Consider the following 22,583-nt stretch of genomic DNA (forward strand, 5'->3'; position numbering starts at 1 on the left):
CCATCTTCAGGTTTCTGCCCAGTTATGTAAAAGCAATTCAAACTGGATGTTTTCTACACCTATTTAATCACCTAAGTCCTTCTGCAAATTTATCTGTAGTTCTCATAACATTAAAAGCCAGATTTCCCTCTAATTTCCCTTTCCATGTAATAAGGTATTTGTCTTTTAATTAGATGTCACTACTTCCCCAGCTTTAACATCTGTCAATGCCTGGATAAACAAAATAGTGTAAAATGTCTTTGCCATTCCTTTTAAAGTTTGTGTACTCAGATAAACACCCATGACTTTATTTTTGGTTGCCTTTGAAAACTCCTAAATGCTGTTACTATGCAGTTAATCCATGTAGTAAAAGCAGTAGTGTCACAGACATCTTTCATGGAAAATCCTTTCCTTAGGATTTTTCCTCCTGAGAAGCTGGGAGGCCTCAGGAACAGAATGTGAACAATGGTTATGTGCTGCTGTGGGATGCAACAGGTGCATCTGGGATTGGTCTCATGGGGTTGTTTCTAATTAATGGCCAATCACAGTCAGCTGGCTCAGACAGAAAGCCGAGCCACAAATCTTTGTTATCATTCTTTCTTATGCTATTCTTAGCTAGCCTTCTGATGAAATCCTTTCTTCTATTCTTTTAGTATAGTTTTAATGTAATATATATCATAAAATAATAAATCAGCCTTCTGAAACATGGAGTCAGATCCTCATCTCTTCCCTCATCCTGGGCCTCCTGTGAACACGGGCACAGCAGCAGCAAATTGTACTTCTAAACCCGATTTCTAAAACGAAAATCATCACTTTTTTCACACAAGTCTTTCCTTCCAACCCTTGATTTTCCAATCCCCCTCGTCCTCTCCAGCCAGCAGCAGCAGGGCTGTGTCACCCACACACCTGGGGGAAGACACACTGCTGCAATTTCTCCTTCAGACAATTTCAACCAGGGACAGAAAACGCACAGAGTCATTACTGCTGGGAGCTTCAGGCACTATTAAACACAGAGCAGAGAAACATCCTTGAAATAAAACCCTTCAAACCTCACTAGCAGCCTGCATTTTTAGTCAGAAGCTGTATTTCCCAAGCCAGCTCTCCAAACCCTCTGTAGAGCTTTATTAGAAACCGAGGCTTTGCTGTTCTCTGGATCTGTCTCATTACAGCACACCCCACAGGACAGAATTTAGAAGGTCAAACCAAGGTGTACACACAAAAATCCTATTAAGAGACCCCAGCATGGTGCTCACTGAAGAGTCATTCAGAAGCTTCCAGGTTTGTCAGGCTTGCTTAGCTGCTCTCTCATGGGCAGAAGCAGCAAAATCATTTTACAGCTTAGCAAAACATTTGAAAGCACTGCAGAAGACAGGATTAAAAAATCCCCAAAACTAACATACATGTAAATAAGCAGTAGAGCTGTGAGCATCCATATAATTTTCAGGTGGGTTATTTATCTTCAAGTACACAGACTTTGGGCACAGATTTGCAAGTAGAAGGCAGGCCAACCTTCAGGTTTTATCTGAATATTAAAAGAAGTTTTGCGAATCATGATCCAGCTTAGCTCCTCTGACTCTGGGCTAAGTATAATGCAAATTGCTTCAGCATGAATAGAGATTGAGAACTACTGGTAAAGAACACACCTTGAGAAAAAGGTTAACTATGGGATTAAACATTAAAAACTTCAGAAGTGCTGGACTTCATAACTAAGCATGGCAAAAATATTTTCCAAAAACAACCCCCCTGATTGCCCAAAAACCACTGCCACACACAAACTTAGACGACACTGCTAATGCCTAACACACAGGTTTCCTGGTTTTGCAAATTTTCCCACTAAATTTGTAGTTGCCAGCTGCAATTTGGGTCAAATGAATCCCTACATGCACACCCTTGAACAGTCAACCCTGAGTGTCCAGTGTTTCTGTAAGAAGCCAAACCAAACCCACCCTCCCAGCTGTGTTTTCCCCAAAGCTGCTAAGATACACACTTCCACCCACCTATGGCCCAACAGGTTAGTAGAGAAAAAACTGCAGGCACAAATAAATGAGCCATCACAGGATAGACAGAATTTCCAATTACACAGAACACAAGGAAAGCAGCAACTGCATTATATATCACACTGGGTTCATTTATTTAGACAAATGTAACTGAAATGTGTACAACTTTTAAACTGCAGAAGTGTAGTAAAAATACCGTCTTTGTTGCCCCAATCTTGCAGCTGGAATTCAAAAATTATTCCCATTGGGATTTTCCAGCTGCTGTTGAGGTGCACTCACACATGACTAAGCTGCTTCTTTCACAAAAAAACACTATACAAGGATTTTGCCAGTGGAAGAATAAAACATTTTTGAGAGACCATATTTATTGCTCCTTACAGCAAGACTTGAGGCTCATTTTTCCTCACCTAGCAGTCTCAGGTAACCCAAACCCATCTTTCTTGCTTTCCTCCCACCACGTGAAGCAGCAGGATCTCATTTTGTTGTAAACCTCAGCTGCAGGTAACTTTTCCATACTCCCGTGTGCGCACACACACACAAGCACAGGAGTTCACTATTTTTGGGTATTCCAGCAGAGTTATCGAGGCATGGCCAGGGTCACTGGAGGCTGTAGGTGTGCTGGGTGTCCCTCACGCAGAGGCTGATGCAGAGTGAGCGCGGGTCCCTCCTGTTCTTGCGCACCGTCACCTTCCCTCTCAGGGCCTCTCCTGCAAAACAAGGGGGAATTGCTCTGGTTACAGTGTTCCAGCACTCACAGGGACAGCAGAGATGCACTGCACCCACGTTGCACAAGGAGCTGCTCTCAATTAATCAGAATTTTAAAGGAGTTTAAGTTTTTGAAGCTCTTGACAACAAGCCTAAGTCAAACTTTACTGCGGTTAAACCTGGAGAGGTGCCAAGTTGTGGCTGGTGCTTCACTTCTCAGAGGTCCACCCAAATTACTGATGTGCCAAACACTTCACCTGTGGCTGGGGAAAACCACTGCAGCCCTGGGATATATTCACCATGCAGCCACAAAAGCACATTCCCTCCCTGCTGTATGGGCCATGTGCTCTGTATTTGCACTGCATTTCATTTAAATTCTGACCATGTATGTTCTAAATCTGACAGGAAACTACCACAGAAATCTCTGTGGCATTTCAAGTATATATATTATTAATTGCAGGAAGGTGTCAGTGTCATAACATCTGAGACGTATGTTCTTCAGTTACACCCAGAGCAAATGCTTTTACACAAAAGGCAAAAACCTAATCTCATTTTCTTTTCAGTCCTTACTAAAGCCTTTCATTTAAGGAATATCTGTAAATCAGGAATATGCAACCCACGAAATATAAATGCAGCCATGTGTAAATGTGTACATTTGGGGAGTTCACTGCTGAGCCACCTCATCCCCCCATTTTATCCTCACAGAGGACTCTGCTGAGCACGAGAGCAGGCTGTGATCCCAGTCTGGAGCAGCAAGTTCCCTGCTCCTCTCCCATCACACCTCCTCATCTTCATCGCTCACACTGCTGCTACTTTGCCATCTCACTGCATCCAAGGCATCTTCCAGCTGCTCATTACTCACTGGGATTCTGAAAGCCACTGTTAATATCCTGATAAAAAGGTTCCTTGTTGCAAAAAAGAAAACAAATAATAATTTCAAACTAAGCTGGTTTCAAATTCAGGAAGCGTTTTGGAGCTCTCCATTTGGCACAACTGGCATCTGCAAACAGTAAACTGACAGAAAGGCCCAATTGTAAATTATAAATGCAGGACATTTGGTTAAAGGTTGCATTACAAATATCAAAAAGGCTTATCTACAAGAAGAACTGTAGCACCAAGGATCAGAAGAAAAAAATAAATCTGATCATTTTGGGGTTGTTTCATCATGTAAGTTAGCTGGAGACACCACTACAAGACCGACATAACACAATGCAACTTGCAGAGAATTGTGAAAACGGTTTCACAGGTTATTTAAACAGAGAAAGGTTTGCCAGAGAGAAGGACAAGATAAAGGAAAAAAGGCATTATAGTCCCACTCCAGCTAGGAAATTTAACCTGATTTGAACACATTGATTCTCAAAACTGCTACAAAATGACCTATTTATTTTAACATCCTGTGATAACCATTCAGAAAGACTAAAGAGCCTCTCTAAACTAAAATTCCATGATTTCAATTAATTCACACTTCAATCTTCCCATTTCAAACATTAATTAAAAACAATAAAAATGAAGCAGAAACTTAAACATAGTTTCATAAATAGCTGACTTCAGAGAACAGAACCTTCAGACTCTGTTAGTAAAGACAGTTAATGAAACAAAGCAATCCATTCATTTTTCCCCTATTCCTCATGCTGTAGCACATTAAATGTGCTTTTTGCAGCAGCCTTTTCCGAGGGCTGAAGCAAACAACAGCAGTAGCTGAAAGGCAGTTCTGAACAATTAATCAATGTCATGTAGATAGAAAATGACTGATGTTTTCCCCATTCTCTGTCCTAGGAGCTGCCTGGAGGAAGCTGTCTCTGGGACTCAGCTGCATCACCTTGCTCTTATCACGTTCAGCTGAATGCAAGTAAACCACACAGTGCCACTGCAGTTTGATTAGGACAAAGCTGAATCCATTACCATCCCCTCCCTGCATTTTTATTATCCCCCAGAGAGGCTTGAAATTTTCCCCCAAACGGAAAAAGCAGAAAAATTCAGGAGAAGTGCTGTGTAGGCTTGGTCTGCACAGGAAAAAAGGCATCCCTGTGTCCATCCTGATCCCTGTCACACACTGCATGTCTGGCTGCAGGCTCTGCAGTGCTGTGCTCTGCACACTTGAGCCAGTTTATCAGGATTGGGGCTTTTACCACCAGTAAAACCATCAGCAACTGCATCTGTCACTTGTGTCTGTGCAATACAATCACACAGGGGCCAGCCTGCAGTCTGTGAGCCAAGGCATCTCCCAGAGCAGAGATCCTGCAGCATCAGGAGTGTTCATGGCAACAAATCATGGCTTTTCAGTCTATAAGGGATTTGATCAAAACCAAAGATTCTTGGTTTTGATCAAATCCTTTATAGACTGAAATCTAAAGACTTGGTTTTGACCTAAATCCTTTATAGACTGAAATGAAGTCCCTTGCATGCATATCCATCACATCCACTTAAAGCTTGGAACAACCCCTGGCAATGAGTTTGTATCACGAGGAACTACCCTGCCTCTCAATACAACTTGGTGTCTCCTCCCTCTCTGATCCCAAAAAAGGCTCAAAAGAGTTGCCAAAGGCAGCCAGCCATCAAGGTCTTTTAGGTTTCCTTCTTTTCGTTCCCTGGAAAAGTTTTGTGAAGCTAACAGTGGGACAAGAACACAGTATTCAAACCACTATTTATTCTAAACACCATTAAAATTTAAGAAACTTATGAAAGAGCTCACTGGAATTGTTTCAAAGAGCTGCTAGCAAACTGCAGTGGGCTTTGGGCTGAACACACCTAAACTACTGCCCTGCTGGTGAAAAGAACCTTTCCAAATCCCCTACAATGCAAAGAACCACTGGGGGGGTTCTGCCTTGCCAGTCCCAAACCAGCAGGATTTGATACGCTCTGCACAGCACGGCTGTCCTTGCTGGAAGCTGACAATTAAACCATGGTCCTACAATTTTCTGCATCAGAAATGCTTTGATACAGAACTTTTCTCACCAAAATTCCAGTATGCAGCTATACAAGTATAAGAGATATGCCCATATCTTGCAAGATACTTATGCATATATTTATATATAATTTATGCATATATTTATGTATAATTTAAACCAGGAGCTGATCATTTTAAAATGGAGATTTTGATAAACACAACGTAAGACTTGCCAGACTTAGTGTGACCTCAAAATTCAGGTTTTAACATTTAGTAGATTTTAAAAGCCAGCATCATTTTTGGAGGTGCCACTTGCAAATAAATGAGACAGATTTCTACAGACACCATATTGCAGCTGTAGACAGGCAAAACAGACAATAAAATCTTAATTAGGAGCCAAATTATCCAACTGGGATGCACCATATAGAAGTATTTCAGTATAGGATCAAAACATTCAGACAGATTAATCGTGCTAGTGTTGTTTTCCTACTTTTAACAGTGCTGTCTAAGTAGACAAATCAACATTCTTTCAGTTTGTAAATTTACAAACATCTTTCCAATTACAGAGACGAGGGAGCTAAAGATAATCAAGGATTTTACAGGAGCTCAGTCATGTGAGTTCTGCTCCAGCTTTGCTGTGCTAGCCCCTTTAACACCACAGAAAAACAAATCAAGGTTTTATTTTCACTGCAAGGCAATAGCAAAAGCACACAATGTTGACAATAGGCTGTTTTATTGCTAATAGAATTTGCCTGCATACAGAGCTGGGTTTTAACTTAAGGCATTGTTATTGAAAAGATTCTGTGGGCCCTTTAAAATAATAATTTTTGTAAGCATTTGATTTATGTGGTAAATTGAGACAACCAAATGAGAATGATGTAATTTTTTGTTTGCTTAGCAGGAGTATTTCAACAAACAACAAAAGCAAGAGACTCATTTTTGACCACTGAGGAGAAAAAGACAGTGCTTTGGATCTCAATTTCCATCTTCAAAATAAGGATGTGTTCAAGCTATTAAAAGGGCTCTAGGAGAAGGTTTGTACTCTGTAGGGAGCCCACAATACATCACTGTTTTGTCTGAGAAAATCCAGGATATATTGCTTCTTTCTCCAGTTTAATTTTAATTGCTTGCCAAACAGTTAAAGCATATCCAACACGCTGATGCTATTTTGTTTCACTTGGCTGAAAATCAGCTTCAAGTCTCTTGTCACAGTCCATGAGGAAGAAAACTGGTTTTTCAGAACACATGAGCAGTAAGAGGCTATCCCCCCCTCACACATTATATCTGAAGAAGTGAGCAGCAATTAGCCATTAAATATATCAGTTTGCATATTCCCATTATATACAGATCTACCTACCACAGGTATCACCCTGAAACTCAGTGGCAAACAATCAGTATTAATTAGGTGTGGATTTTATTGCCTCACTGTCCAGACCTTTGGGGCCAGAATGAACCTCTCCCACCTCATCCCAGAGATGCACAAACACCACACCTGGCGTGCAGGAGCAGCAAAGCAGGCAGGATGAGCTCCAAGACCCATCCTTTGGCTTGCAACTGCTCGATTCTGCTATCATTAGAACAGATCAAACATTCCGTCCTTTTTATGGCTGAGAAAATAGATCTATTTTTACAACAAACACCCTGGCATCAAACAGCTGAGAAAATTAGCTAGCTCATACTGCAGAACAAAACAATTTTGCCATGGCATAAAGGAGCATTTTCCAGTTAAATACCCAGCAGGTTTGGATATCTGAAAGCTCAACCTCTTTTACAGAGCAAAACCAAATATGATCCGTGCTTTATAACCACTCCAGGCATGGCCCCAGAAGCTATAAAGCATCTGATAAGGGACTTTTAGCCAGCCTTACTATTTTACTCAGAACTAAAAATCTGAGGGAACCATTTTTCTTCATTGGGGAAAAACAGCCACTGCCCTGTCTGAAAGATGCTTTCAAAACAAGAAAACATTTAAAATGTGTTTTCCACTAGCAAATTCTTCTTTCACTACCTATTAAAAAGCTAGAAGCGAACGCCATCACGTTAACATTGGCCAGAGTATTGTAAGACTCATGTTGCATTATTTCTGTTTATTTTCACACATTTACTAGAAAGAAAGAAGAGTTTATCTTCTTTCTTAGTGGACCAGTAGTGGACCAGGCTGCCCAGGGAACTGTAGATGTGTCACCCAGTGACATGGTTTAGTGGTGTGTTGGGAAGGATGAAAGCTTGGCAAGAAAGTCTCACAGATATGTGTGCTTGGCAGAAAGGTTTTTGAATGTAGAGTCTGATGAAGGAATAGAGATGGAAGCAAGTTTTGATATAGAAGAAAAGAACTGCTGATAGTTCTTTTCTCAAGTCTCACTGGATAACCAAGGAGGCAAAGGGTGTGTGAGTTAGAAGGGGTTTTATGGCTTAGAGCAAAGGATAAACCCACCCCAAACAAGAAGATGTTTTTACCAAGCAGAAAGAGCACAGGCAAACAAGGCAGCAAATGTGGCAAGTAGAAAAAAGGTCTCAGAATTTTCCACTGCAAGAAAACTGAAAAACAACTTCTAGCTTAAACTGTGATGTACTGACTTTTAGTGATTGGAGAACAGTAACATGAATATGGTAATTATAGCAGTTATAATGGGCTATAGATAATAGTTAAGGTATAGATTGGTTCTACTGCGTTAAGATGCTCAGCAAAGAAAAGTCTATAATGAATTGTAACCTAAAGAAAAGTATAAAATGCAATGTAACCAAAAGAAAAGTCTATAATGCATTGTAACCAAAACCAAAGGGTCTCCAGGCCTGCCTGCAGCTGGAGCTGACAGCTGTGGGCACAGCTCTGTCCCCCACAGCCCTGGACTGCTGTAACTCTTGGATACAACAAACTGCATTTTGGAGGCCCCTGGAGTCCCACATCTCTCATTCTGGCTCTTGCAGTGGTGTCCTTGGAAGTGCTGGGTTAACGACTTGACTCAATGATCCTAAAGCTCTTTTCCAACCTTAATGATTCTAGAATATATTTAGTCAAAAGTGCATCTTCCTTGATGTTCCTTCAATTGCCATGATGTATTTCTGAATCTAAGAATTTCTCCAGAGGGCTGATGAACACCAGTAAACACAGGGATGGATGGATGGATGGATGGATGGATGGAAAGGTTTCAAATGATGATGTTTAATCTAATACAGCTACTTTTGCCTCCAGTTCATTTGCTCTGAGGAAAGCCCTTCTTAAGACAAGGCTTCCCAAAAAGCTCAGGAATTCAACATGTCTTGAGCAGAAAGATTTTTGGGACAATGAAGGAGAAGGATCAAAGTCAAGCGATCAAGAGAGGGAATGGTTTTTCCAGAAAAATCATGTAAATTAACATACATTCCTATGTAAGTACCAGGAAGCACCTTCTGCATGGGCTTATGTCATCAAGAACCAACAAATATCCTACAGAAAATAAGACTGGGATTACAAAAGAAAAGGAAATTACATCAGGAGTTTCTCCCAATCTTCTTCAACACTAGAAGCAAAAGGCAGACAATCCTAGATGTAAGTGGTAATTTCATGTAAGATAGAAAACCAGACAGAATGGGCAAAAGGATGGGAAAGGGGAATTCAATTACAAAGAGAAGGAGACAGGCAGCAAGAAAGAGAAACAGCTGTAGCAAGATTTGTTATGGGAATAATGTTAAGAAATACGAGCTAATAAAAAAGAAGGAAGGAGTTACAGCACAAGTGATCGTGAAGGTCAGGTTGGTTGGGTTCACACAAGCAGGGCACAGTGTTTCTGCAGTTGTCTTCAGAAAGTCACCACACCTAGGCTGGGGCACACCTCCAGTAATTTCACACGTTGAAAAATGTCAAATGATCTCTGTAATACGAAATAATGTGCATATTTTAATAAATGTCACTGCACTTTTTAAAAACCACTCTATGACATTGAGATTTAATGAGCAGCAGCAAGGAGATCTTAGTCAGGCTTGTCTAGAAAGAGAATCTGCAGAGAGCACAAGCCAAGTACGAATGCACCAAAGCATGGGTGCACCCCAGGAAGTGACAGGACTTAAAGTGCAAATAAAAATTGTTTAAGAATAAAAATTCAAAGCATGAAAGAGAAGTGATATGTCAGGTATCACAAACCTCAGTGCCTCTAAGAAAGAAGCTTCTGGCAAAAAGTTGTCATGTCTGGTAGCTGTAAGAGGGAACTTTACAGTTCAATTGAGTGCAGAAGCATCCACACAACATTTTCTATCCTTTCCCCCCAATCTGCCTGATCTATTTACAAACTGCTCAGGTCAGGGCCTCACATTACCATGAGTTTATTAGCTGCCCAGCAAAAATGAGCCCCATTCTGAGGCTCCTCCTTTGGTTCTGCTAGTGTGTAAAGAAAAGGGGCTCCCAAAGACAACTGATTCATCACTGGGTGAGAGTTCAACAGTAAATATCTGGTGGCCAAATGGACGCAAATAAAATAACAGCATGAAAATGTAACTGCTCCATTTCCTTGCACTGTAAACAGTCTGTGAGAGTCTGAAAGAAAGCTCTACAGGAATAAGAGGTTAAGGTCTGCTCATCTGTGGCACATCCATCCTCTTGCATGGCCATTCAATGAGAGTCATGGATACACTTGTGTCCTTGCAATAAAGCAAGGAGTATTTGACTACTTGTACAAAATGTGCTTTCAAGACCTCAAGAACAGAACTAATTAAACCACTAACAAGCATCACTTTATAGTTTTCAAAACCTCACCTCAACAGTTTATCATCTGAATTTTGCTTATCCCTGATGACAATGAAAATCCTTCCACTTGCATCAAATTCAAGGTGAAACTTATCACAGTACTTAACCATTTTATAGAACTTTACAGTGTACCAAGCAAAGCTATTCAATACTTCAAGTTCATGGCTGTGAGTTCTTTAAAAGTGTTTTCATTTTCCAGAATAACCCCACTGTGGCAGATACAACCCATGCATATATTCACGATCCCTTTAAATACAGGACACTTCAGGAGGGCTACAAGGAATTCTGTGCAACCACCTGACAAATTTGATACTTCAGAATATTAGTAATGTCAAGATTAAGAGAATGTCCATAGCAGTGTTCTGGTCTTACATTTTCTGCATCAGAAATGCTCTGATACAGAACTTTCCTCACCAAAATTCCAGTATGTAGCTATACAAGTATAGGAGATATGCCCACTGGCAAGATACTCATGCATATATTTTTGTATAATTTTAAACCAGAATTTTGTACGCAGATACTTCCCAGGTTTGATGAGACAAAAAAATTCCTTTAACAGCAGCTGAAAGATTTATTTACTAGATCTTCTTGAACTTGAAATTTATATAATTTTTGAAGTATTTTGTATCTAGCTTTAATGGTAACAGCACTGTAACACAACTGTTGTTGCACCCCAACTGAATTTAAATATACCTGCTTCTACAGGAATTGGCTTCTCCAGGAGAAAAATTGTCTGTTTCCAGTGTGTTTTGGTACACTGGGGACCCGTTGAAAATAAGACCTGCAATGGGAGAGTTCAAGAGTTTGATTAAAAACAATCTTTTTCATATCACACCACATCAATCAATTACCAAACACAGATGCAAATGCAGTCTTTGCTACAGCAAAATAGACTCACTGCCAAACACCTTGACACAAAATAAAATCTTCATCTCTCAAAGACATTTTTAAAATGCATAACTCCAAATGCTCACCTTGTTATGGCAGTTCTTCTCAAAAAATACATCAAAGTAACCAGCAATTGCCTATAAAAAGAGGTGAAAATGTAAATACAATAAAGGAATAACAATGACACTCAAGAAAAATTCTGTGATTCATATATGCATTTATTGGAATTTCTACTTCTTTTCAAGTGTTTACCAAGAGGAACAAGCTTATATTTATGCTTTCAAGTATGCTAGAAATCCTAGGTTAAAAAAAAAAAAGCTGCCATTATACCTTTGCTCCACTTGAGAATATTCAGCCCACTGTAACTGCATTTTATTACACATCAGATCTTAGTATGAATTTCCAAAACAACCCACTCACCTTAACTGCAACCACAATGATATGTGAGAAAACAGCCTTTCAGGTGTGCAAACACAAAGCTCAGTCCTTCTCCTGCCCACGACCCTCAGTAATCTCACACCAATATCCCTCCCACAAGGGATTCTGCAGGATTTGTTGCCTCCCTGTGTGGCTAAACAGGAATTTCCACAGAAGCTCCCTGCGAACAGAGGCAGAGCATAACCAGGCAGGGAATCCTTTTCTTCCTTACTACACACACAGATCAGGAAAAACATTCACAAATGCTTCCTGCTGGCCGTTCCAGCAGCTAACAGATTCTAATAGCAACTCTCCATATGATTCCTTCTCTGCTCCTCCTGCCATCCCACTCCTAACATCCACAGCCTCTCTCTTCAGTGCCCAATTCATCAGTGGGACTTTTCTTAGAGTTTGAATAGGAAAAGAAATCATGGACTACTTTGGGTTGGAAGGAGCCTAAAAGATCATCTTGTTCCAACCCCTGTGCTGTGGGCAGGGACAACTTCACCAAGCCAGGTTGCTCCATCCCCATCCAACCTCACCCTGAACACTTCCACAGCTTCTCTGGGCAATCTGTGCCAGTGCCACACCACCCTCACAGGGAATAACTTCCTCCTAATACTAATAGATATAAGATGTTCACACACAAAACGCTACATTGACACTATCACAACTCAGTCTTTTAATGCTCGACTGCTTTCCTGACAAGAAAATGCCTTGTCAGAGTCCCAGAAACCCAAATAAACAACTGGAAGATGCTAATTTAACATCCACTTCAGTTCCACCTGTGAAATCCTGTCCATGCTCACCTTTATTTGCTTTGTCCTGTCCTGTGAAAAGGCTAAAGCACATCAGACCCTGGTCCCAAGGCAGTTGTGCTTTTCTATCACACCAGCCTGAAGAAATAACCCAAAGAGAGTTTTTGAGTGACCACAGTGGGCTGAAGTTACTCAGCTGGGGACTCTCTCCATCCCTGCCATGGGAGCAAGGGACTCTCCCCCATCAGCTGCATCCAAAGGAAGGATGTACCAGTGCAATGGTGGCCAGCCTGTCCCATGAAAACTCACTGCAAACAACACCCAAAGGAAGGATGTACAATGCAATGTGGCCAGCCTGTCCCATGAAAACTCACTGCCAACAACACCCAAAGGAAGGATGTACAATGCAATGTGGCCAGCCTGTCCCATGAAAACTCACTGCAAACAACACCCAAAGGAAGGATGCACCAATGCAATGTGGCCAGCCTGTCCCATGAAAACTCACTGCAAACAACCCACTGGAACCTCTCTCTCACTGCACCAGGGCTCTTCTCCTAGGCCAGCACCAGGAAACTGCTTGTTCTGAAGAGCTAAAAAGGACAGTTTCTATAGCACACCCTTCATACAGATTCACACAACATAGTGATGGGAAAAAAAGTAAAACATGTTTACAGAATTAGGGAATAGGGTTTTATCACTATGTAATATATAATATGAAGAAGTCATTCTGGTATTTTTCCTCTCTAGTCTAAATCCAAAGCAGATGTTGCCAACACAATGAAGAATTCAATACATTAAACCGGTAAAACTGTGCTAAAGTAGCTGCTTTTCAACAAAGAGCACTCCAGACAAGCCTGGCAAGTTCCAAACTCCAATGTGGCTAAAGGATTAAAATACAAAACAAGCCATGGAGACACTGAGAGCCCTCCATGACAAATGAGCACCAGACAGTGGAAACAGCAACTCTTCCTGCCCTTCAGTAAAGTCCTATCACTCACTCTGAGAATCTCATTCCTAAGTGAATTAAAACCTTGTCTCTAATATGCCTTTTGAGTAAAGACTGAGAAGGTTTTGACAAAGTTCTATTGACCCATCAGACTACTTTTATTGATGCACAATCTTTTCTGGACATTAGTCAGAGATCTAGCAAGTCATAGAAAATATTTTTCAACCATCAGCTCAATACTGCTGGTATACTTACAAATAAGAATTAGGATGTGATTACTGCAGGAGAACAAAGTTGTGACACCAAAAACAAACTGAGGAGAAAAAAAAAAATCTGGCTTCCAGAGAAAATGAGCCAATCCAGCTACATCTTGGATCAAAAAGCCAAGAGCTCCAGCAGACAGACCCAGCCAAGGTGGATGCAAACATCCATACACTTGGTAACAAGAGGTGACAGAAACACCCTACGTGCTACCCTGAGAAAAGGTTCCAGAGAATATTTTCTGGGGTCAAGTTCAGGTTGAAAAGTTACAAGCAAAGAAAATGTTCCCTGCTGCCTCTGCTGTGTTAAGGGAAACAGGATTTGTACCTTTTGTAAATTACTAGATAAATAACTATTTTATTCTTTACAGTATCAGTGGTTTCCCCATCTGAAACAACCCGAAACACTGACTTCGAATAGCTAATCCAGAGTACTAATAATAATTATTACACATCACAAAGATCACCTTAATCAGAGCTCCAGGGATTACAGAGAACAAGAGCTCTACATTGACCCATTCATTTCTTCTTGTTATGTTCTAAAATGGATAGATGTCCTTCAATATTGAACACTGAAATATTTGTTGAGCCCGAAGAAACCAAAAATAGAAAAATATTATTGCTCAAGTTCCTGAGGATATGCTCCTGTGAACAGCTCTGGGAATTCCTCAGAAGTTTCTCAGCTCAAACTGGGCAGTGGAGGCAGCATCCCTGGAGTGACTGAAGTCATGTCAATGTGGCACCTGGGGACATGGATTAGGGCTGCACTCAGAAGTGCCGGGTTACAGGTTGGACTCAATCATCTTGAAGGTCTTTTCTAATTAAAGAATTCTATGTATGCCTCCAGAAAAGCATCAAAGGGCACAGAGGCACAACACAGTTCTAATTATTTGTCCTCTCAGCGTTCTGCAAAAAGCTTGATGCAAACCATTAGAATTTCTGCTTTTACACGAAGCAGTGGGAGTCACAGAATATTCTGGGTTGCAAGGGACTCCCAAGGATCACTGAGCTCATGGCCCAGGTGGGATTAACGCCTCAACCTTGGCATTGTGAGCACTGTGCTCTGACCAACTGAGCCAATGGCTCAGCCTTCCCTGAGAGAGCTGTGCAAAACTAAAATCTGATAGCATCACAGGGAGTCCAAAAACCCCTAAACCAAAACTATCACCGCCACTCTCAAGCTGCACTATGTAAACCCTGCACCACTTCAGAAACTGATGTGTTGCTAAAAACTGACACAAATCAAAGCTGAAATACTTGATAACAAAAAACTAGCCACAATATTGTGGGTTTGCTTACTATCTTCTTTTAAGGAATTTATACCTTCCCTTCTTTCTTTCTGTAACTTGTTGATGTTTATGTTGAAATGTACAATTATGTATCTTTTATGTTTAAGTGCATTTCAGAGAAATACTTCTGAAAAAGTGAAGTTCAAAATATTTTCCTTTCATTGACTTTTGAACAGTATCCCAAATTACAGCAGCTATAATAATCACAAGCATCTATTACATATGCAATACTACAAAGAAAGAAATTTCCAATATCTACTACTTGAAGTAAGAGTCAGTCCTCCCCTCTTGTTGTGTAATTTATCACATGCAGCAAAATATAAGGAAAAAAAAAATCACCCTAGAAGCAATCACAGACACATGCATATTAAAATGAAATATAGGGCTGGCCAGACTTTCATTAAACATCTTTTTTACAAGTCAAACTAAACATCTTTTTTAAAAGTCAAGCTAAAGAAAAATAACTTCTCCATATATTCTAAATGATGCTTTACATCTACTGCCTTGGATTCTTTTTCCTCTTGTTTTTTATTTTTTTTAAGCATAATGATAGCTGTTTTTTCTCCTACTGCAATTTCTCTCATCTTTTTGTGACACCTGTGACAGCTCATTTACAACTTCACCTACAACTAATCAGTAAGAATTTAAACCTTCTTTGGAAAAATCTTTCAAGTGCCAGTCTCCTGAATACCATGAAAGAGGAAAACAAAAAAATGACTTCTAAACTGGTAATAAATAATTACAACTCCAGCCTGACACATGCTCGAGCCTCAAAGGACAGTAAATATTAGAAAACACTACCAAAATATTATTCTTCCTGTTCTCAAATAACTTGCCAGGAGAAAAGGCAAGCTATGAGGACAAAAACTCCAAAACAAAGCCAATGTATTTAGCCAGGAACTAAGATGGCCAAATAAGGAATAAAGAAAACATTAAGGATTAGATATACATTAATATATATACATTATACATTACTGAGGCTGCAGAGCAACATCCTACAAAGGTCAACAAAGAGTTCAAAAGCTAGGAATAAAATATTCCTCAAAGTAAAATAGCAGCCACAAACTGCTGCTTGATTTTGTCAAGCCACCATTTTGATGAAGAGTTCACGTAGCTTAAGGTCTTCATTCATTACTGAGGGTTTCTAAAGTGTCCATGCAAACACATGACAAACCTGTAATTTAAGCAGGTCCTCCCAGTAAGATTCACTTGTCTTCACACTGGTTTTCTTCTCTCCCAAAGAAATGATTTCAAGACTATTTTTCTCCCCATTTATTCATGTAACATGTGCCAAATATAATAAAACCAGAAAAAGCTTTAACATACAGTAAATGAGTATGCATTATTTACAATCTTCAACTCAGAGCCTTTAGCTGAAATGCAAAGAAAAATCTAAATTTTAATTCAAATACATCTGAATACTAAGGCTTTTTTCCTAAAGAAAATGGCTGGCTGTACATGCAGCATTTTAACAGGACAAAACAAATGAGACTGCTCCTTTCCTTATGAGAACTCAAAGGCAGCCTTACCAATTCACTTAGGAACAAGGAAATTAAAAATTATCATCATCACTATCACCTACAGTGAGCAATTTATCATTCTTGCTCCTCACCAGTATCATGTTCCAACAGTGAGTGGCTACAACAAATACAATTAGACAGCTGGCCACAGAAGTGGGAGATAATGTGCTTTTGATGGAGTTTATCCAAGCATGGAGATGGAATGTTTGTCATCCATGCAGCAGAGCTGCTGCGCTTTTATCACGGGGAAAAGAAACCCCTGGCAATTAAAACCCAGCAATTTTGTGCTTTAAAGATTAATAATCTGGATGTCACTGCAGAGAAAGTAAAGAGATGAGAAGGATAAAACCTGCTTTGTAACATGGTAGAGCAGTATTTCCTTTACTCAGAAATCAGGCACTCAAGGTGGATTTAACTGTGGTACCCACACCAATTTCCAACTTTAGCTTAATAAATTTAGTTTCTCACCTAAGGTTGGAACCAAAGATTCATATGGTAATACTTCTAGTAGGGTCCCAAATGGAAGACCTGATATTAAGAAATGAAACTGCCAAACACTTAAGATTTTTTTTCCTTAGTCAGAATTATTTTCTCTAGTCAACTCAACTTCCTTTTTCCTCTTGAAGGTTTTAATACATCAGTCACGTCCTCTAGTTCATTATCCTTCCTTCACCCCCTTCCTCCCTCCCACTTTTTATACACACATACCCTGCTCTTTGACAAAATCTCCTGGGAGCAATGAAGAGATACTGCCATTTTCCTCTCAGGGGATATTGCTATTCAGCTAGGAAAGATCAACCTTGATGGACTCCCAGGGGAAATGCTTGCAAACAAAAGAGAAAGTTTGTCAATTGATTTCTGTACTGAGGGTAATCACCATTATATTTTATCTCAAAAGCTCACACAGTGATCAACTCAGAATACAATTAATGGAGTATTTTTCTAGCAGCATCTACTAACTGATATTAGCCAGATGTCTCATTAAAATCAACAGTGACAAACTCTAGCTCTTTATTAGGAAAATGCACTTCTGCAGGCTAATTGATGGGGTTTTTTCTGCTATTATCTTTGTAGGACCAAAATCAAGTCAACTTGCAATAAAAGTACTTTGGAACAATTTCAATTATTCCATGCAACCATTTCACACCTTGAAAACCTTCAATCTTTGAAAGCTAAGATAATTATATATAAAAGTAATGCTACAAAATGCTTCTTTGTGGCAAAGCATGCAGGAATGAAGAAAAAAATTAACAGAAGCAATATATTCTCAGAAAAAAAGCACTAACTACCTCACCACCCTGTCTCAAAACTTCTAAAAGACTAACCAGCACATAAAAGATCATACTTAGAATGTTTCTTTTTGCTCAATAATTTTTTATTTCTTATGTGTATTAGAATTTTTTGGGAAGACTTATTTAATTACTTGAACATCTGGAAGAAAAAAAAACTATTTAGAGCCTTAATAATTTTTTAAGGCTATGACTCAATGTATTACAGGAGCATCTGAAATACACTCAAGATGCACCTACAGTAAGACATGAGATTAATCTCTGTTGAGCATGACCTAGTACTCTGCTAGGGTTTTTTTTGGTCACACAGAAATATGAGAGTAGTTTCAAATAGGTGGAAGGACAAACAAATCAGATGTGTCAATGTTATGCTCTTGGTTTTGTGAACTGCACAGCTTCTCTATTTTACACAAGCTCACCACGATGGCTGGGCATTCATGTCCTTAGCCCATTTCATCCAAACCCAGAAAACAGCTGAGGAAAACTAAGGACAGATTTTAGAGGAACTGAGCATTGTTTTACATGGGCAGATAGTGACAGGGCAAGGGGGAATGGTTTTGAACTAAAAGAGGAGAGATTCAGAGTTGGGATTAGGGGAAATTCTGACTGTGAAGAGAGTGAGGCCCAGCACAGGATGCCCCAGCCCTGCAATTGTTCCAGGCCAGGCTGGGTGGTGCTTGGAGCCACCTGGTCCAGGGTGGCAGCCCTTGGCCATGGCAGGGGTGGAACCAGGCGATCTTCAGGATCCCTTCCAAGCCAAAGCATTCCATGGCTTTGCCACACAACCATGAAGGGCAGCCTCTCCTGCCTGAGGGATCCTGGGAGTGCTCCAAGCCATGACCAAAGCCAGTGTGGTGCTGAGCTGCTAACAAACTGCAGTTGTGGCTCTGACTCCTGTCAGCCTTTCCAGCCTTCTGTCCTGTTAGCAAAGACAGACCAACAGGCTGCAGGAGGAAGCAGCAGACCCTGATAAGGCTGATATTTCTAGAGATGCCAGCTGAGAGTTTAGCTATTCAACTGTTACGCTGCACACTCCAAGCAGAGGAGCCCACAGCCTTTTCTCTGCCTGCCTGCTGAATTACTGCCCATCAGTGCCAAGCCTCTGCAAACCCCAGTTCAGTGAGAGCACCCCATGCTGCTGACACACCAGAGCAGGAATGTCTGCCTCACACTGCTCTGCATGCACACAGGGCATGGCAGGGAGCAGGGACAGCACCCACACAGCCAGGGACACTGCACACCCCCAGCTGCCCTGCAGGAGGGTCCCCAGAACCAACAACAGAACCCTACAGGACACGTACCCCAAATAACATGTGCCCCTACATCTGCCTTGGTCATCTTTTCATGACAAAAAATGTCTGGAAAGATGTCTTAAAAGGATGCCTAAAAAGATGTCTTAAAAGCTGTCTAATATAGACTTCCATTTAATACACCCCAAAATGTTACTGTGTATTCACCTAATTTAGTGATAACTGACAAGTAAATATGAAGTATTTGTACACACCTACTAAGTAAAAATGATAATGATTTGCCTGGTTTCTAAGGACAGGTTATTCAACAGACAGCCCTAGTTCTGATGGTAAAATTGCTCTGCTATCAGCAATGTTGATGGCAAGATCAGGAATAAGAGAACCAAATCTGCTTCCACACTTGCATGGCTGAGGAAAAGCTGCTTTGAAATCACATGCAAGCATATAAAGATGGATTTACAAATTGCTATTTTTGTGGAGTATTTTTTGTAAATAAAGCAAAGATATTTTAAAATCTTCATATTTAAAAAAACCCTGAAAAAATCCAAGAGACAAGTACCAAACCCTAGAATTTTGGGAAACGTAAGCAACTTTCGCTTTTTGTGCAGAAAATGAAAAGCCAGTAGAACAACAAAACATATGCAAACAACAAAAACATCAAATATTATTTTTAAAGGGCAAATTGCAATCTTAAAGCATCTCCTCAAAAATTTCGACATAAATAATGGACTTTTATTGTTCATTTACTGCAAGGTTAGGCAGGCTGATATGATGGATGAACTGTCAACCTTCAACTAAACTTCTACAATCAATCATCGAAACTGTGGAAATTTCACTCCAAGTGTCAATAAACCTAAATGATGAAGTGCAAAATACTTAACAGCATTCTGATCATTTTTTAGAAGCTGCATTTGCTGCAAAATTTCAGAAACACTGCTCTTACCCCACTTCCCTCCCCTTCTTCTTGGAAGTCATAAAATGCAGGTACACATCTTGATTTATATGCCAATGATGCCACAGAATCACAGAGCAGAAATGAAGTTTTTGTAAGAGCTTAGTGCTGGGGAAAACAATGTTTATAAAATAAGCTATTTTACTTTACCCAAACATCAGAAAGATGACCAAAATTTTGTAAAGATTCCTGTTTAATCAGTTATTCAAATATGGCCAAATTAATAAAATTAAACCAGGGCTGCAGTGGAGCTTGATCTCAAATCTGACTCTGCCCTGAGGCAACTAGATTTATCCTATGATACATGAAACGGGAGGGGTTCCATTTGTATGCACAGTAAAATATACAGACTTCCATTTAATAAACTCAAAAGTGTTATTGTGTATTCACCCAATTTGGTGATAACTGACAAGTAAATATGAATTATTTGCACACAGCTACTAATTAAAAATGATAATGATTTCAACTGTATACATGGGAAAATTCCGCTTTTTGACACCAACAAGCTCTTATGCAGGCTGCTACTCTGCAAAAATGTTTGCAAATGCAGCAGCATGACCTGACATCCAAACCAGGGATGGCATTGCCTGATGCAGGCATCCAAGAGTTTGTCATCACCCCAAGCAGCTTCTATCATACAGAAACACATTCTTGGTGTCCATGTCAGAGGAAGCCTGCAGCTCCTCTTTGTATACTCACGCAAAATCCCAATAAACCAGCTGCAGCAGAATTATCTCAATATATTAGAACTAAGTTAAACATTACCCCTTTACACTTGATTTTGTGATGTGACTTAAGCATGAAACTCCCAGACGTTTCACAATACTCCAGAGGGCAAAAATTTCAGTTTCTACTCATGATTTCAGAGCGTAATGCTCTTTTGTCAAATTTGATGATGGAATTTTAATAAATTATTAGAAAGCATTTAGAATTTGTATTGCATATAAAAGAAAATTACTGTGAAATTAGGCCATCCTGTCCTTGCTTATAATGTAATGTTTGAAAGCTCAATGCATTACTTAGGCAAACCAACACCAGACTTTCTTTATTTCAGAAGATGGGCCAGAGAACAGAAAGATCCCAGTGCTCCTTCCCTTCCCTTTGCTCACCTACCTGCACTGCCCCATAACACCATTACTGCAGTTTTACATCCATCTCTCTTTAGAAAGAGCTCATCTGACACCTCTGTACTGCAGAAATGAATGTTTCAAGGCAAGGACTGATGATAAATGAAGGATAATTAATGGATTGTCTCTTAGTCCAGTGCAGTACCAGCCATGGATGAAGAAACGGAAATTGTCTTACCGTACACTGTGTGCTCATTGTAATGCTCAGGGTGAAATCTGAAGAGAATTCCAGGTCTGGAGTGGATGCAGTATTGCAGTCAATATGCTGTCAGAAAGGATAATAAAATTCTGTCAGTAAAGGTGAGGAATGGCAATTAAGATCTCCCTTTAGACTAAGGCTGTTCAGTTGTTCTCATTATGAGACAATTTTTATAAGGCAATACTATTTCAGCTTTCCAAAAAACAGGAAGAGACTAAACAACTACCTAATCCCATGTGACAGAGCACCTGAAACTCCTCTTCCTCACACACCCAAATCAATTTTCACGCTGCCCTGTCTTTCTTTAGGGAATGTTTTGCTTCTTGAAAAGTTACATTATGAACTATATAGAATAAGCAGCACCTGATGTGAGCAAACACACCAAAGCGCCTTCTGTAATAATCATAATGATGAATGGGAACATTTTTAAACTTTCCCTACAAAATATAATCCATTTGTTCTGTGGGATAGCTATTGATTAAAACAATTTATCTATAATGCCACTGTTCCTCAACTCATTAATTTTACTACTTTGTACTGTAACTCCAGCAAACAAGCACATGCATTGATTTTAAGTTATTTTAAAAACAACGAGGGCTAAATGAGAACAAATTACTATAAAGCCATTCAGCACAACAGTTATGCTACATGCTGACAAAGGTTGATAAGCCCCTCCATCTGAGCTGGACAGTGACTGCTCACGACAGCATGGATTAGAAAGGGATATGCAGGCACTGTTACCAGTAGAGCATTGCCAAAGTAAATTTGGCTTTGGATAGAAGAAATCATAGAACAGAACAGTCTGAATATGGGAAAAGTACCTTACTAAAAGCTCCAAAGTTGGTAAAGAAAGCAGTTAATACAAACCTTCCAGTCTTAGCAGCAAGAACCTCACCGCACCTTTATAATTTATAAATGCCAAAGTTTGTGTGTGCCATGTGAATTTTAGCCCCTCCTCCACAAACCAAGGAAAATTCTCACCTGCCTCCTAAGCATTAAGTAAGCTGCCCAATGCCAATATACCTTAATGACACTGGCTGTAGATATCAGTGTGTTTGGATCCAGCACCTCCACAACAGCTTCTGGAATGACAGCTTTCTTCATACAAGACATGTCAAAGCCATACACATCTTCCCAGAAAAGCAGCTTGTCCACGTGTTTATTCATATCCCCAACAGCCACCAGACTGATGGTGCACAAGTCAGGATAAACTGCAACAACACAAACAGAGCAGTGCAATTTTATTTACACACACAGAGGATTTTTTACTCCTTTGTCTAAAAGTGATAACATCTCAAAAGAATAAAACCAATTTTTTTTAGCTCTTGGACAAGACACTTTTTCTGCTGCTTTACTTTCTAGAGTCCCATTTGTCCACGGAAGAGACTACAAACAAAAAT

General features: G+C 39.9%; 1 protein-coding gene across 3 annotated transcripts in view; it reads right to left on the reverse strand.

The window, feature by feature from the left end:
- Nucleotides 1–2,082: 2,082 nt before the first annotated feature.
- PRMT3 (protein arginine methyltransferase 3) overlaps nt 2,083–22,583 on the reverse strand; it is a 52,190-nt gene continuing 31,689 nt past the window's right edge. For all 3 annotated transcript variants that reach the window (XM_064715810.1, XM_064715811.1, XM_064715812.1), the window contains 5 exons: nt 22,207–22,394; nt 21,163–21,249; nt 11,263–11,313; nt 10,982–11,069; nt 2,083–2,683 (listed from right to left, as the gene is read on the reverse strand). In XM_064715810.1, coding sequence (XP_064571880.1) covers nt 2,574–2,683; nt 10,982–11,069; nt 11,263–11,313; nt 21,163–21,249; nt 22,207–22,394 — 524 coding nt within the window. In that variant the 3' untranslated portion in view covers nt 2,083–2,573. The remainder of the gene's footprint in view (nt 2,684–10,981; nt 11,070–11,262; nt 11,314–21,162; nt 21,250–22,206; nt 22,395–22,583) is intronic.

Source organism: Zonotrichia leucophrys, chromosome 5 (genome assembly GCF_028769735.1).
Source record: "Zonotrichia leucophrys gambelii isolate GWCS_2022_RI chromosome 5, RI_Zleu_2.0, whole genome shotgun sequence".
NCBI lineage: Eukaryota > Metazoa > Chordata > Aves > Passeriformes > Passerellidae > Zonotrichia > Zonotrichia leucophrys.